At 46.1% G+C, this 15,815-nt stretch overlaps 1 protein-coding gene across 1 annotated transcript in view; it reads left to right on the plus strand.

Annotated features, from left to right (window-relative positions):
- Pdlim1 (PDZ and LIM domain 1) overlaps positions 1-15,815 on the plus strand; it is a 40,612-nt gene that overhangs the window by 9,277 nt on the left and 15,520 nt on the right. Inside the window, exons 2-4 of the mRNA XM_050147202.1 lie at positions 7,204-7,355; positions 9,311-9,395; positions 14,029-14,228. Coding sequence (XP_050003159.1) covers positions 7,204-7,355; positions 9,311-9,395; positions 14,029-14,228 — 437 coding nt within the window. The remainder of the gene's footprint in view (positions 1-7,203; positions 7,356-9,310; positions 9,396-14,028; positions 14,229-15,815) is intronic.

A 15,815-nucleotide genomic window follows, 5' to 3' on the forward strand; every position in this document is an offset into this window, starting at 1 on the left:
CCCCAAGTTGCTTTTTTAGTCTTGGTGTTTCGTCGCAGCAATAGTAACCCTAACTAAATCAGAAAGTATCCGTGCAGTGAGGTCATCTGACCCTCAGCACGGCTGATGGTGTCTGGTTGTCTCTTTGTAGTAACGGAGCACAGTGAATACTATGTGGGGATTTCATTGCTGCTTCCAGATAAAATACAGGGCTCTCATAGCCTGCTCTCCGCATCTCCAGTCTCATATCCTCTTCCTCTCCCTTTGCTCCCTGGGTTTCACCTGCGCAGTTCACAGAGCGCTCTTGAGACTTGGCCTGCTTTTTCACGTCCCCTTTTGTGGCTTCATGGTTTTAAACAGCACCACCTTTTGGGAGTCATTTCTGTATCTGTGTGTGTGTGTGTGTATTAGTGTGTATATGTATGTGTGTGTGTGTAAGTACATGTGTGTGTGTACACCTGGATGTGCAGGTACAAGGGCAGAGGAAGGCATCCCGTATCTTCTAGTACTCCCAGCCTTATTCCTTTGAGGCAGGGTCTCTCCCTGAACCTGGAGCTTACACCTATCCATCCCAGGGCGCCAGCCAGCAAGCGCCAGCACTCTTTCTGCCTCTACACCCCTTCTCCTCCCCACAGTGCTGGGGTTGCAGGTTCTCAGCAAGACCATGTCAGTCTTGTAACACGGGTGCTGACATCCAAACTCCCATCTTCATGGCTGTTCAGTAAGCACCCTTAACCACCGAGCCATCTCTCCAGCCCCATTGTTAACATTTGGGTTGCACTGTACCTCTGAGCACAACATTTATCTCTGGCCTGTCTCTCCAGGGACCGTGAGCTTCTAGGTGGCCCTTTTCATAGCGTGTGGTTTCCGGAGTTCACCACGAAGAGCTCCACATTTTTTGAATTCTGGGCGCTTGCTCTGTTTTGAGTCATCTCATTAACCCTCACAGCAGCCTGACAGTGAGGCACACTGACAGTGAGGCACAGCAAGGCACTAAATCCCAACGGCAGGATATCAAGTCCTGGCCTCCTGCCTCTCTAAGATGTATCTTAACCTACAAGTTGCGATGTTTTTCAGAATATTCGTGGGGATGAACCATGAGTGAGTGAGTGAGAAAGGAAGCATGGGGGAGGATGAGGCGTGCCAAGCAGGGGGTTAACTCTTCCTTGTGGTCCGTGTTAAGCCCCTGCTGGCTCTGTGAACATGCCCCATTGAAGGAGTAGGGAGAGCTACACCACAGTTCCCGTTTGCATTACTTAAACTGAAGTTAAGGTCTTAGCAGAGTTTGAAGGCCCCTTCAAGTGTAGAGTCTGTGGGGAGTGGTGGCCTCCAGGTAAGGAGTGGCCATCTGGGGCTGGGGGCAGGCCCAAGGATGAGCTCACCTTGACTGACTGCTACAGAAACCAGAAGAGCATTCTTTCCCTAAGAGAAATTGCTGCACCTGAGCCACACTAGTTTTTATAGCAAGGGTTGTCTGCTCTAGGTGCTTGATCTCTAGGGGAAAGACCTGACTGAGGGAACTGGGGACATGTCCACTTAACTAATGGGTCTGGGTTTTTGGAGGGAAGTATAGGGTTTCATTTTTTTTTTTTTTTTTTTTTTTTAGAAATTGAAGCTGACTCCATCATGAGCAGGTTCCGATGGAATTTGATGGCTGCTAAGAAATTAGGCTAGACCTTGTGGGGTAGCGGACCCTGGAGCCTGCCTGCCCTGGCTTGCTGCTCACCTGCTGAGTCACCTTGAGCAAGCTGCTTAACCCTTGTTCCTCCATTTCCTCTTCTTCAGTGGTGCAAGTGACTTTGCCTGCCTGACAGCACCAGGAAAGGATCATAAGCCAAGCCTTACTAACCACTTAGATTGCACTTGGCATGTAATACGCACTCATTAATGGTGGCTACTGTTAGAACTGAAGCTCACTGTGGTCGAGTCAGTGTGTGATAAAGAGTCCTCCATTCAGGACAGGCGTCCTCCAGCAGCAGGGTCCAGGTCTTCTCCCATGCAGCCCTGTTCTGTTCTGTCTTATAATTGGTATGCTTGACAGTGGGTGGGGCTCTGGGCCCCACCTCAGCACAGAGCAGAGGAGCTGTTGTCTCACGCCCGGGAGGCACCTGGCCAACAGGGTTTTGTGGCACGCTCTCGTTCTTTGAACAGAAGGCCCTGGCAAATACACAAATACACCACCTTAAATTCTGGGCTTCTTTTCAGCTCTGACAGTGGGCTTACAGTCTCTGCTATGATATTGCACTGAAGCAGAAAAGGGTAGGATTTACGAGGGTTTCTGTGTTAAAACCAGGCATAAGCCTTTAGCGATGTGAACTTGACCCACCCGCAGCTTCTCTCTGGTCCTGTTTCTAAAATGTTGTCTAATATATTCTTGCTCCTCTCATCTATGTGAGCTCCTTATTTTTATTTTAAATATGCGGTTTGAATAGGCTCTGTAAAGGTAAGTTCTGTGATTTATTTGGTCTAACACCTTCCCATCTTTTTTTTTTTCTTTTTTTGAGACATGGTCTCATGTAGCCTAAGTTGGCTTCAAACCCACCGTGTAGCCAACGATAACTTTGAATTTCTGATCTTCTTGCCTCCTCCTCCCAAGTGATACTTCGTCCAGTTTATGTGGTGGTGGGAATCAGTCCTAGGGTTTTATACTCGCCAGGTGAGCAGCCAACCTTTTGCGCTGTATCTATCCCCAGCCCCAACCCTTAAAAAAAAAAAAAAAAAGAGAGAGATGGCTCATAAAAGAACATAAAAGAACAATGTTCCATCAGAGTCAGAGCTGTTCATCTTTTCTTGTAATTTTCAAAACTTTCCTTTGGCAAAGAAAAGGAAATCAGATTGAAGGATAGGCAGGCTAGGTCCAAATTACTCACGTGTGGGGCTCCTAGGACTGGTTTTAGCTTGTCTGGGGCCTGTTGGGATGTTCTCTGCAGAAACGCCACTCCTACTAAAGAGTTTGAACCAAATGCTGGAAATTCCAGACTTCTTAGCAACTGAACATAAAGCATTAAAAAAAAAAAAACCTTTTATTTTCAGTTCAGGATACTCATTTTAAGGGAAATGGTTACTTGATTTAAAAAAAACCCTGTTGATTATTTTGAAATATTCCTTTCAAATAGTAAAGTAGTGTGTGGCCATGTGGGTACAGCAGTAGTCAGTGCCTTGCCCATCCCTCTCCACCTCATCCTCTTCAGACAAACTCTCTCTCTTTTTAAATTTAAAATAAAGTTATTTTTTGTACAATATATTCTGATCACTGTTTCCCCTCTCTCCTCTCCTCCCAGACTCTTCAACTCCCCACCCTTACCATTCTACATCTTTCTCTCTCAAGAAAACAGACAAATAAAAAGACAAACAAAGACAATAAAAGAAAACAAACAAACAGAAAAGAAGCCAAGAGCAGGAGAAATGCACACACACACACACACACAACACACACACACACACACACACACACACACACACCATAAAAACTCAAAACTGAAAACCATAATATACAAGCAAGAGGCCAGTAAGGTTAAGAAATAAATGCCCAAACAAAGCAATATGAGACAAAAACAAACAAACAAAAAAGCCAACAAGAAACAAAACAAAACATAAGTCCAAAAATACCTTTGAGTTCATTTTGAGTTGGCATCTGCTGTTAGACATGGGGTTGGCCTTTAAGTGTGATTTGTATACCCAGTGACTCCCTTGGAGACGCTGACTTTTCTTTGTGAACAGTTGTTAGTTAATTGGAGATAGTTTCTGGTTAGGAACAGTTGGACTGTCTGGTTTGAACCTGTGCAGGCCTGATATCAGCTATGTTGTGTCTGGAAGACACTGTTTCCTTCCTTGGTAGCGTCCATGCCCTTTGGTTCCACGCTCTTCCACCTCCTCTTCCACGTAGTTCCCTGAGCCCTGAGAGACAAGGTCTCTTACTGAACCTGGAGCTCACCAGTTCTGTTAGCTAGCTTCCTGAAAGCCTCAGCAATCCTCCTCTCTCTCCCACTATCTGAGCACTGGGTTATGGGGGGCTGACGCACCCAGCTTTTACATGGGTTTGGGGGACCTGAGTTCAAGTTCTCTCTCATGTTTACACCAAAAGACCTCTTAACCCTTGGATAATCTCCCCAGCTCTTGATAGCATCTTGAACCACAGTGGGTATTTTAATTCGAATCATCCATTGATTATTTATTTTGAACTCCTACTGTCACGTGATAGGTGCCATAAGATTGGTGCTCAGGGAACACTCAGAAGGGTGATTTAAGTAGAGACTTAAAAATGAGAAAAGTCAGTCAGGCAGAGTTAAGAGTTAAGAGTACCTAGGGAGGAGGAAACTAGAGCTTAGTCGGGGAGCTTTAGGGGAGGGCCTTGCTAGAGGGTTTGGGGTATCCTAAGGGAACTGCTCAGCTCTTTTATGCTGTTATGTTATTATAAATAAGTGGCTTTGACTGGCATTATTCTCCTGGTTTTCCAGCTAGTGTGCTTGGAGATAGAATTTGCCGGGTTAGAGCATTACCAATCCTAAATAAAGGCATTCTTAGGTTAAAAAGTGAGCCAGCGGCTACAGAGAGAGTTTGAGGCCAGCCTGGGATACATCAGACATTCTCCCACAACACCAAACAAGCAAAAACAAAAAAGCAAAACTCTGCATTGCCTTTTAGAAACAGTGGACTGTAGATGGTAGAACACCAGGCCAGCCGCGCTGAGTCACGCAGAGTGAGTTTCCTCCTGCTGATAGGGAGGAAGGCCGGCGTCAGGCATCTCACTCCCTGGTTGCCTGGAGTACAGCTCTTGTTTGGTGAGAGAGATCTCTGTAAACACATGATGGGAGAGTGGGAGAGGAAGGTTAGAGGTCAGGATCTCTGAACTGGTTCCACGTCTTCACATTCCAAGGTTTTTTTTTTTTTTTTTTTTTTTTTTTCCTGGTGAAGCCAGAACATCCTCAAGCCAGAAGGGACCTCAAAGGGCTAACTCAACCCCTCATTTTGTGGGGTCAGGGTTACCAGCGACGGGTGGCCCATGGCAGGACCCCACACCAGCAGCCCTATGAGGGCTGTGTTTTCTGTTTGGTGAGGGCTATTTGGGAACATGGCTGTGGAAAACTGAGGCTTAGGCCGTAGTCTTGTATCCTGATTTGACACTTTGAAGAACCAGCTTCTGGAGACCATCTGTGGTTTCCAACATCTACTAGCTCCCAGGAGCTATGGCGTATCCAAGAGGAAGGGGCCTGGAGCTGTACCACGGTGCCCCTGGGTTCCCATCCAGAATGGCCTGTTAATATCATACAGTCATGGACTGGCCCTGGTGTGATGATAGTAGTGTTTTGGTTTATCCTGCCTGAGAAAAATACCCAACAGCAGTCCGTCTGAGGCCAGCGCTGTTTGAGAGTGGGTGCCATTCGTCACGCCAGCATCTGTGTCCACTCGCAAAGCAGGTCTGTGTGGGGCACATTTACTCTGTCCACAGGGAATCCGCAGTGGGCAGATGGACTTAAGGACCCGTGACAGTGACGAACTGGCCTCCCCAGGCCTCTGAGGTCTACACATTTGAAACTATTGGCTTGGAAGCATCAACTTGTAGAAAACCAGCCACCTGTGGGGAGGGACCCTAACCATAGCTGATTTCCTGGTGCCAACCCACGCTAGCATATTTAAAAATTATCTTTATTGCTTGCTTTTTTTTTATTGTAAAAGTAGCTCAAGCTAATTGTAAAGAAGCTAACATGCTGCTGAAATGTGTGACTTTGAGAAATTCCACTTTTGTCTGTGCTCATAGTTCATGACATATGCTAAGACTGTACAGAAATAGAAGTTACTGTACACAGTGTTTTCTAAATGCGTGAGCTTAAAAACTGTGTTGTGCAGGAGAGCGGGCCCTGCGCCCTGTCTGGGCCGCACCCTAGAGCTGACCTTGTTGGCAGGGACACCGGTGAGATCAGGATAGCTGACCCCCTTCCCTCGCACGCCCCAACAGCAATCAGGAGAGTGGGCCCCGCACCTCGCCTGGGCAGAACAGTCGAGCTGGCTCTGGTGGTGTGAGTGTGGGCGAGTCAGACCTGAGGACCGGAGAGCAAGAGAACTGGTCCCACTCTTTGCTGCAGGCTGCCTGGGGTGAGCTAGCGGGGGGGCAGAGCAGGAGAGCTTGCCTGGGTCATGAGGATGAGAGAAAGCTGGCAGACTGGCCAGCTCAGCTACCACGCAGGCTCAGAGCCAGGGCTATGAGTTACTCCACTCTGATATGCACCTCATCCGTGAACTGCTAGGGCTTGTGAAGGGGTGAACCTACAGATCCAAAACTGCGGAAGTTCTCTGACACAGGACAAACAGGATAGTGAAGAGGAGACCCAGGGAGAGCCCATTATCAAGGGTGTAGCAGAAGCCAGAGGCCTCAAACCCACCAATGACTTGTAGCAATGAACACCTACAAGTATAGTTGTATGGACTGAAGGGTAAACTGTGTGACTCAGTGGGCCACACTACAGCTTCACAGTGAGAGTATTCTTTTTTCCTGCTCGTCTTCTGTTTGTTTGTTTGGTTTCTGGTTTTTCTTTTAAATTTATTTTGTTTTGTTTTGAGGAGATTGCAAAGGCAGAGGGCAGATGCGAGGGGACAGGGAGATGAGTGGGATTGGGATGCGTGATGTGAAATCCACAAAGAATCAATAAAAAAACACAAAACAAACAAACAAAAAACCAAAAAGCTGTGTTGGTGACTTACTTTGAGGTTAGAATACTAAGTATCACCGTCTGAGTCTGCAGTGGGCTGACTCTATGGCTAGTAATGTACTAGTTGGGTGATCCTAGGTCGTAGAGATTCTGGTGTTTGTTCTTTCTCACAAGGTTGTTCTTGTAATGGGACAATGAGGTCACATACAGGAAAGGACTTGGTAAATGGTAACAGACTGTACAAACGTGAAAGATTGCTGCTGGTTAAATTATGATCTTAGCACATTTTCTTGAGCGCTTCTGTCCCTGCTCTTTCCTTTTCTTTCTTTCATCCTTGCAGGGTCTTGTTATGTATCCCAGACTGTCTTCTTCAAACTCACTACATAGCTTAAGGCTAGCCTCAGATTTTCTCCTGCTTCAAGTTCCCCGGAGCTGGGATTATAGGTGTGTGCCACCGTGCCAAGCCTTCCTCTTTCCATGCTTTGATCTTTACTAGTGACTACTTAACCTGCCGGTATTTGCTCATCGGCTTTCCTGAAGATGAATAGTAACTAATGTGCTCCCCCTCTGTTGACAGGTCACTCCCGGAAGCAAGGCTGCCATAGCTAACTTATGTATTGGCGATTTGATCACGGCCATCGATGGGGAAGACACCAGCAATATGACACACTTGGAAGCTCAGAACAAAATCAAGGGCTGCACAGACAACATGACCCTCACCGTATCCAGGTGAGGCTGCGGAAGTGCCAGTTCATGCTTGATAGACTGGAAGCTGTTTGTGGACAGCATGCATCTCCCCCCATCTCAGAAGCCCTGACGCTTTCCGCAGCAGCTCTGTACTATTCGTGATGAAAGCCCTCCGGAAGGCTTTGGACTTTGAGGTTGCTCGTTTAATCATTTTTCACGGGATGTCTCATCAGCTAGGTCTCTTTCTCTTAAGTTACCACATTTCCACTTGATCTATTACAACTAACGAAAATCCTGAGGCGGTAAAATGAGCTAAAACACCGTTAAGGTAGAATGAACTGAAATGTCTTCCTGGGGACCGCTGAGTTTCAGTGTAGGATGCTGTCGGACCTTGAATAGTGGGTGCTGTGTCGTGAGATCACAGGACCTGAGCCTGTTAGACAGAGTTCCCAGTGTGACTTCAGGTGCACCGCAAGAAAGGAGCACAGGCATTGAGCAGGCAGGTGAGGAAAGCACCTTGGAAGCTGTAATTAGGGTAGAATTCCCATTCTTCTTTCTCTTGGTCTTGGAAGTGGCTGTACGAAGCCAAGATGTCAGGAGTGATTGGTTCAGCTTTTAGTGGCTTCCTAGTTCCTGTTGGATCAGGTTCAGGTTGTTGCTGTGTGAACCCGTTTTATTTAATGGCTTACTAACCTTAGCTTGTATAGTTCTGCCTAAGGTTCTCATCTGTGAGGTACATTTTGTGACCTTTCCCCCTCCTACTGGTGCTGTGCGGCTGGTAGACAGATCAAGAGTCCATGAGAAACGCCAGACCATATTCCTCCTTTCAGAGCTCTACTTCCTTGGTGGGAGGTGAACCGTTTCACTCTGACTCTTTCAAAAAAAGCACATTGACGCTTTGTTCTTGTCTCTTGTTCTATCTCAGCCCATGTCCGTCTCCTTCAAATTCATGTTCAGGTCATTCATGCGTCTATTAGTAGGTTCATTTTTTTTTTCTCTCTCGTTCACTTGCCAACAAATTGTGCAGGTGTGTCTGATAATTGTCTGTCACTGGTTACTGTGATGCATACGCAGAAGGTTTAAATATTCTTCGCCGTGAAGAGAGAAAAAGCCCCAGTACTGATGAAGAAACTGGACTAAGACCGTTGTGTGATTGGCAGGAAGAAAGAGGTCCTCGATTCATAATTATGATATGGTCCAGGCTCAGAACACTGAGCCAAGATACAGTAGAAGTCTGTCCCACCCTGAGTGGAGGTGGCAGCATGAGGCAGATCGAGCGACTCAGAGGGGTCTGGTGGCTGTGTCAGTTCCCCAGACTGTACCCAGGGAGGCTGAGACTAGATCAGAAGGCAGCTTTGGAAATCCCTTGAGACTGTACGTAGGAGCCGTCCAAAATGACTGTCATCTAACTGACAAACAGAGGCTAGGTCTGATGGCAGGGTCCAAGTTCAGAGGGGAAAAGTCAAGGAAAAGGGGGAAGTTTTATTAATTTGTTTTTAGCATGTAAAGTTGTTTCTTGGTATCTATGGGGGGGGGGCGGGTCAGTGCCCAGAATTGTTGCAGATATCGAAATTCGTGAGTACTCCTGTCTCTTCTGTACAAAGCAGTTTAATATTGTGCATACTCTATGTGTGTCTTCCTGCATTCTGTAAGTCATCTCTGGGTTGCCTATGATATCTAATACAAAGTAAGTGCTACACACATGATTGCTGTACCGTATTATTTAGAGAATAACGGCAAGGGGAAAATCTATACATGCTGCAGAGCTGTCTCTCTACATTTGACTGAATCTAAGCAGAACCTGTAGACACAGAGGTCGAAATGGATTCTTTCTTTAACACGAACGAAACAGCAAGCAGCTTCGGGCTGGGGAGGGTGCTCAGTGCTGGAGCCCTTGCTTGACATGTGTGAGATGCTGAGCTTGGTCACCAGTGTCACAAAGCAGAAGGAAATAAAACCAAATAGAAGGGAACAACAGCTTTGTTCATTTCTCGCAGGTCCGAACAGAAAATTTGGTCTCCTCTAGTGAGCGAGGAGGGGAAACGGCATCCATACAAGATGAATTTAGCGTCGGAACCCCAAGTAAGTGCTTATCTTTGCTCCTCCTCTGCCAGCTGCTTTCCTGCCTGGGCATTGTTCGGCTAGTCTCTTGTTTTTCCTGCACTGGAGGTCTGGGGATCAAGTGGCAGGGAGAGCCTTCCACTGTCTTTGCTGGGATCTGGCTCAAGTTCAGTTCTTCCCGTAAGGGAACTGCGGGAGGAAAGGACTGGAAAACCCCAGGGCAGGGGCCTGGCCTGGCCTGGGCTGGGCTGGAAGCTAGGAGCGGGAAGACAGGCAATGAGAGAAGGGGGCAGAGTCATTCTGCACGCGGGGTTGGTAGGATGCTAGGGTATCTGAGTGCTAACTCTGCTCTTAAAGATTTTAGATACAAAAGACTCATCCAATGGCGAGGATGTTTAGGCCTAGAGCAGAGTGAAAAAGAAACACTAGAGTTTACTAGTAACCTTTCTTTCCCTGTTAGTCCTGAGGTGGAAATCTGTTCGAGGATGTTTAGGCCTGGAGCAGAGTGAAAAAGAAACACTAGCCTTTACTAGTAGTAACCTTTCTTTCCCTGTTAGTCGGGAGGTGGAAATCCGTTATTATTCTCTTGTTACAGTGAAGCTTGAAGAAAGACATTAAAATTAGTTAAAATAGATTGTTGCATATATTGAAAAAAAATGTAGTAAGGAGTCACTGCTTTGTTTGTTGGTCATGTTGAATTTTCTGGAACAGTAGATTATCCTGAGACCCCATATTTTTAAGTAAATCTCTCAGCAGATAACTGCTTCTAGGTGTTTTGATTTTTCTCTTAGTTGTGTCTTCTACAATATCTACACTGTGTGGGTATGTTTTGAAATAAATAGAGAAATATTTAGAACATCTTCATAAAATTTCCCATGTTGCTCATAACAAAGTATAGTCTCTCTTGGATAAATGAATGGATTATTGATAAGTGAAGCAGTTTTTGGGTTAAGTGCTTTCGCACAAGCCCAAGGACTGGAGTTTGAATTCCCAGCACTTGTGTATCAAAGCTGAGCACGACTGTGTCCAACTGCAGCTCCATCCCTGCGAGCTGGTCCACCAGTTTCACCAGACGGCCACATTTCTGGTTCACTGTGTCTGAAATATGGAGACATCACACATCAATCTCTAGCCACCGCATACACTTGCAGGCGTGCGTGTGCCTGTGCCTGCATGCGCATGTGCATCCACCCCACATGCAAAAACAAACAAAACCCTACCAATTGATATATACTTTTTAATTTTCAAAACAGGCATGTTATTATTAAATATTTAAGAATTAAAGTTTTGAAATAGAATTTTTCTTTTCTAAGTTTGAGACACAAGTTTTTATATAGTAATAAAAAATTAACATATTCAACTATCTTATGTACAGTATAGAAATTGGATGAAATTGAATTCTATACCTTGGTGGTCTTTCCTTCTTTTTCTTCTTCTTCTTCCTCTTCTTCCTCTTCTTCCTCTTCTTCCTCTTCTTCCTCTTCTTCCTCTTCTTCCTCTTCTTCCTCTTCTTCCTCTTCTTCTTCTTCTTCTTCTTCTTCTTCTTCTTCTTCTTCTTCTTCTTCTTCTTCTTCTTCTTGGTTTTTCAAGACAGAGTTTCTCTGTAGCTTTGGAGCCTGTCCTGGAACTTACTCTGTAGACCAGACTGGCCTCCAACTCACAGCTCGGCCTCCTTAGTGCTGGGATTAAAGGCGTGCATCACCACCACCTGGCAAGTCTTTATTTCTTAAAAGTTATTCCATTAAAATTTCAGAAATGTAGTTATAGTTTTTCTCTGTTATGCAATAGCAATCAAACTCTTGAGGATCATTTTGCATCTGCCGTGTCGAAACTGATGCAAGCTTATTATTCTGTATAAGCCCTATAAGGAACTTCATAAAATGTTATTTTGCAAACTGGCAGTTGTATACACAAACTTAAATCATGCCAGCGTTAATTTCAGTTTCTCTGGTAGTCTAGTGACTTATTAACTTTTGATGTGTTAAGTTTTCATATGTTTCATAACAAGAGGGATATTTTGGTTTAACTTGGTCCAAAATGCTCACTTTTCATACCTTGTTTATACTTTTTCTTTAATGCTGATATGTTGAAGATCATTTTCAGACTAAAAAATAATCATTCAAGCTACTATGAAGGCTAGCTTGAGTGTATTTTTCTCTTTATTTGTACAGATATCTTCCCACCTCCCATTTTCCCAGATCTTGCATTTCTAAGCCTTCTTAGCTAGAGGACAAATAGTGAGAACAGAGTTCATGGATATTGTAAAGATCTGCTAGCTCACATAAAGCTAACCAACACCCCAGCTTATCTGAGGTCAACATAGTTACATACCTCGTTTGTATTTCCTCATTATTGAGTTTCCTTGGAGACTGATAAATACAAAGCCCAAACAATGACATCATCCGTTCCAAAAGGCAAGCCCTAAATCCGCCTGCCTTCTGGAAAGACTAGAATCCACATGGGGGTAGAGATGTTTCTTTTATGTACAAACCAGATGCATTCCTGAAAGATGCTTTAGAAAGCCAGACTCAAGAATTAAAAAAGAAAAAGCCACCCCAAAGAAAAAAACTCCACCATTCCCACCAAAGAAAACAGGGCGGGGGTGGGGCGGGGAGGTTGGGGAGATAGCGCCTGGCCTGCTGCCAGGCTGCCTGAGGACCCGAGTTTGACACCTGGGAACCATAAAATGGAAGGTGAGAACTGACTCTCCTAAGTTGTCCTCTGATCTGTAAATGCGGGCAATGAATAAATAAATATGAATTTGCGACACGACTCTCTATGAACTTCTCACCAGGACTATTTTTGTTTTTACGGGAGAAAAGGCCAACCCTAGCCAGAACCGGCACTGTGCTTTTTGGCAAGTCACGCACGTGTCCTTCCGAGGAAGCTTAGAGAAATGGGCTCCGAGAGGCATAACTTGCCCACAGCCAAGCACTAAGTGTCAGGGAAACTTTGAGCCAAGGCTAAAGAATAAGCATCCTGTGCTGCTCCCAGAATCGCCGTGGAGACAGAAGAATGCTTGCTGGATGCTGCCATGTCGCCCACGCTGCCCTACGATGGGGTGAGAACACTGGCCTCTTCTGTAAGCCAGCTGCTGCCTTCACAGCCAGTGATTTCAGAATTCCTTTGAGTTGGCGTACATAAGACTACTTAACCGTTCCTTGATGATGGCCATTTCTTTTTTCTTTACCATCTTCTTTTGTGATTATTTGTAGCTAGGCTTGGTGGCAGAAACAGGTGGATCTCTGTGAGTTTTGAAGTCAACCTGGTCTATACAGTGAGCTCCAGGACAGGCCAGGGCTGTGTAGAAAGACCCTGTCTTGAAACAAAATAAAAAACCAAAAACATACTAGCCTCTTTTGGTTATATGTGCAGACACAGACAAAGTCAACTAAACCTTACTAAATCATCTAAATCTTGAAGAGAAAATTTACTGGAATAACGAAAAAGAAATTTTTATCATAAAAATATGTCTATGCCGCCTTTTATTTTAAATTAGCTTTATAATGAATTAGGCAGTTAGTTTTCATTCATAATGTTTTCCAATTAAACACCGAGTTTCTTTTACTTAAAGGAGGAAAAGAGAGCAATAGAGGGCCTGGGATTCTTTCCAGTTATTTGGGTTTTTAAAGAAGAAATCGGGGGTTATCAGAATTTCCTTGGGAACTAAGAAAAACACGTTGAGTTCAGTAGGCTACACAATGCTTGTGGCACTGGAAGCCAGAATTGATCTTGAGCATCGGAGCAGGGAGAACCTTGCTAACTGATTCGTCAGGTAACCTGTGATTAGTTTTTAAAGGAATGTTAGTTTAAAAAGCACAGCAGGGTGGTGATGGCGCATGTCTTTAAACCGAGCATTTGGGGGGCAGAGGCAGGCGAATTTCTGAGTTCGAGGCCAGCCTAGTCTACAGAACAAATTCTAGAACAGTCAGGGCTACACAGAGAAGCCCTGTCTTGACCCCCCCCCCCTCCCCTGCCAAGGGCTTTGGTGTGTTTGTACAGATGCCTTAAGAGGTTGTAGTTAGAATGTGGACATAGAAACTCAAAAGTTCTCCCTCCACAGGTTCTGCCTTAACCTGGCTTCTAGAACCTTCCACCTTGTGTTTCATCCACAGGGAACAATAGGCCCCCAGCCCCTCTGCCTTCCTTGTAAGGACTAAGACTGTGTAGTCAGCAGCTGCTTCTCCCGTGTTCCTATTACCTACTTTCCTTGATGCTCCAACCTGGGGAATTTATCCACACCTTTTGGCTTTGAGAGCTCTGGGATGACCTAAGCCAGCTCTCCTCCTCTTCCTAATGCCTCTGGAATGTGTCCTGAAAGGATGCTTCCTCGGCCCTGACTTGGGTTCTGGTAGCCTAAGGCATGAAGTGTTATCCTCCCAGAGGTACCCAGAGATCATCAGATCTGCCAGGCCTCGGGAAGTACTAGAGACAGGGCTGACTGAGCGTGTGTGGGATGTGCAGTGTGGACGCTCAGGTCATGGCTCACTGTCTCGTTGCGTTTGTCTGAACCCCTCCGTCCCCAGCTGAAGTTAGCTGTGAACCAGGGCTGCTATAGTTTAGCTGCAAATTCTCCCTGGCCTTTGGCCTGTACCACACGATAGGGGTACAGTGTGGACACCTCCTTGATTTCTCCTCTGCTCCCTGCCTTCAGGAGGTCCTGCACATAGGAAGTGCCCACAACCGAAGTGCCATGCCATTTACTGCCTCACCTGCTACCGGCACTGCCCCCAGGATCATCACAAACCAGTACAACAACCCTACCGGCCTCTATTCAGCTGAGAACATCTCTAACTTCAACAGCGCTGTGGAGAAGCAGACGGCAGGCAGTGGAGAGGAGGCGAAGAGCCGACAGTAAGTAGACGCCCACCCCTCTCCACTCCAAGCCTCCAGGCAGGTCCTGGGAGAGGCCTTTTCCACTAGTTTCTTCTAACAAATCGAACCACTCATCCTGGGAGGGAATTTTTGGCATTTAAATTCTTCCCTCTTTGTAGGGTTGTAGTAAAAATAAGAAAATGTGTTGCTGGAGCAGTGGCTGCTGCTCAGGTGTGAGGATCAGGGTTCTAGTCCTAGAGCATACAGAAATGCTAGGTGGTCTTTCTTGGAGGCCTGTCTGTGACTCCAGCACTTCAGAGATACAGTCGGGGGATCTGGAGCAGGCAGGCTGGCCAGACTAGCCACTTGAGTGAGCTCTGGGTTGGAGGGATAAGGTGGCGAACCATAGAGGAAGATTCCTGATGGCATCCTCCGGTCTCCACATGCGTGTGAGCGCCCTCCACACTTTGCACACATGTATGCCCACACACTCATGGGAGAGAGGAATAAAAGAAAACATAATATAAAATGCTCCGCCCTGTGTTGGATACACAGATCTTGTAATGATCGAGCTTCGTACTTGTCCTGAACGCTGTGGTCACTCACAGCCACTGGTCATGGTCTTTCACAGGACTGTTGTGTCCTGAGAGTCCTGACTGTAGAGTCCTTGAGAGGATGGTCTCGTTTGTGTTGATGACTCCCACACAGTCTGAGCGGGGTGTGTGTGTATGTGTGTGTGCACCCCAGTGTGTACAGAGGTAGAGCAGTGTCTGCTTTCTCACCAGAGCAGACCAGAAATGATAGAGAAAATCCTTGAGGCTGCAAGAACTTGTTCATGGGATTGGGCTCTGACCTGTGCAGGGAAGAGAGGGCACTGTAGGGGGAATCAGGCAGGCACCTTCCTCTGTCGCAGGCCTGTGGGCTGTACCTGCCTTTATCTCTGTATTGGGTCTCCTGCATCTTCCAGCAGAGGGACCTACTATCTGCTCTGTCCCCAACTCTTTGGGGACAGATTTAGAGACGACTTCCGCCTATGGCAAAGGAGCTGGGTGTGAGGGTGTCAAGTTAGGAGGGTGGGGAGTAGATTAGAAGTTGCCAGCTCGTGCAGTTGACGATGTGTCTGCAGGGTAAGGAGAGCAGGGCAGGGCTACCGGATCAAACAGAACTGAATTGCACTGGTGGCGCCCCGTGCTCGTGCCCTGCCCACGGGGATAAGAGTCCTTAGTTCCAGACAAAAGTGCCTGCAGGCCTAGGATCCCCACCTCTGCTGGTTACTTTAACTGGAACATGAGTTGGAATTTTTTTTTTTAATCCTGAAATTGCTGACTTTTAAATGTTAGTGACATTCAAATTTTGTTGGAAAACAGCACATTCCAAAGTTGTTTGGTCTCTCAGGATTTTGTGTGACCTCCAAAAGCCCATTTTGGCATTCAGTTTCTTCCCTTTTCACCTTTATAACCTGTCCAGATTGTTTAGTTGTAAACTAAGAGTTTCCAATGCAAGTCGGGAGAAACTGCAGCCCTAGGCTCCTTAACTGTTTGGGGGGCTGTTCCAGGAACCCCTTTGTCTTCAGAGGACATGAAGGAGGGGTGGGACAGGGAGGGAGGGAGGGAGGGAGGGAGGGAG

The sequence above is a fragment of the Alexandromys fortis genome, unplaced genomic scaffold, assembly GCF_014885135.2.
Source record: "Alexandromys fortis isolate MF-2015 unplaced genomic scaffold, M_Fortis_MF-2015_v1.1 scaffold_16, whole genome shotgun sequence".
NCBI classification, from domain to species: Eukaryota; Metazoa; Chordata; class Mammalia; order Rodentia; family Cricetidae; genus Alexandromys; species Alexandromys fortis.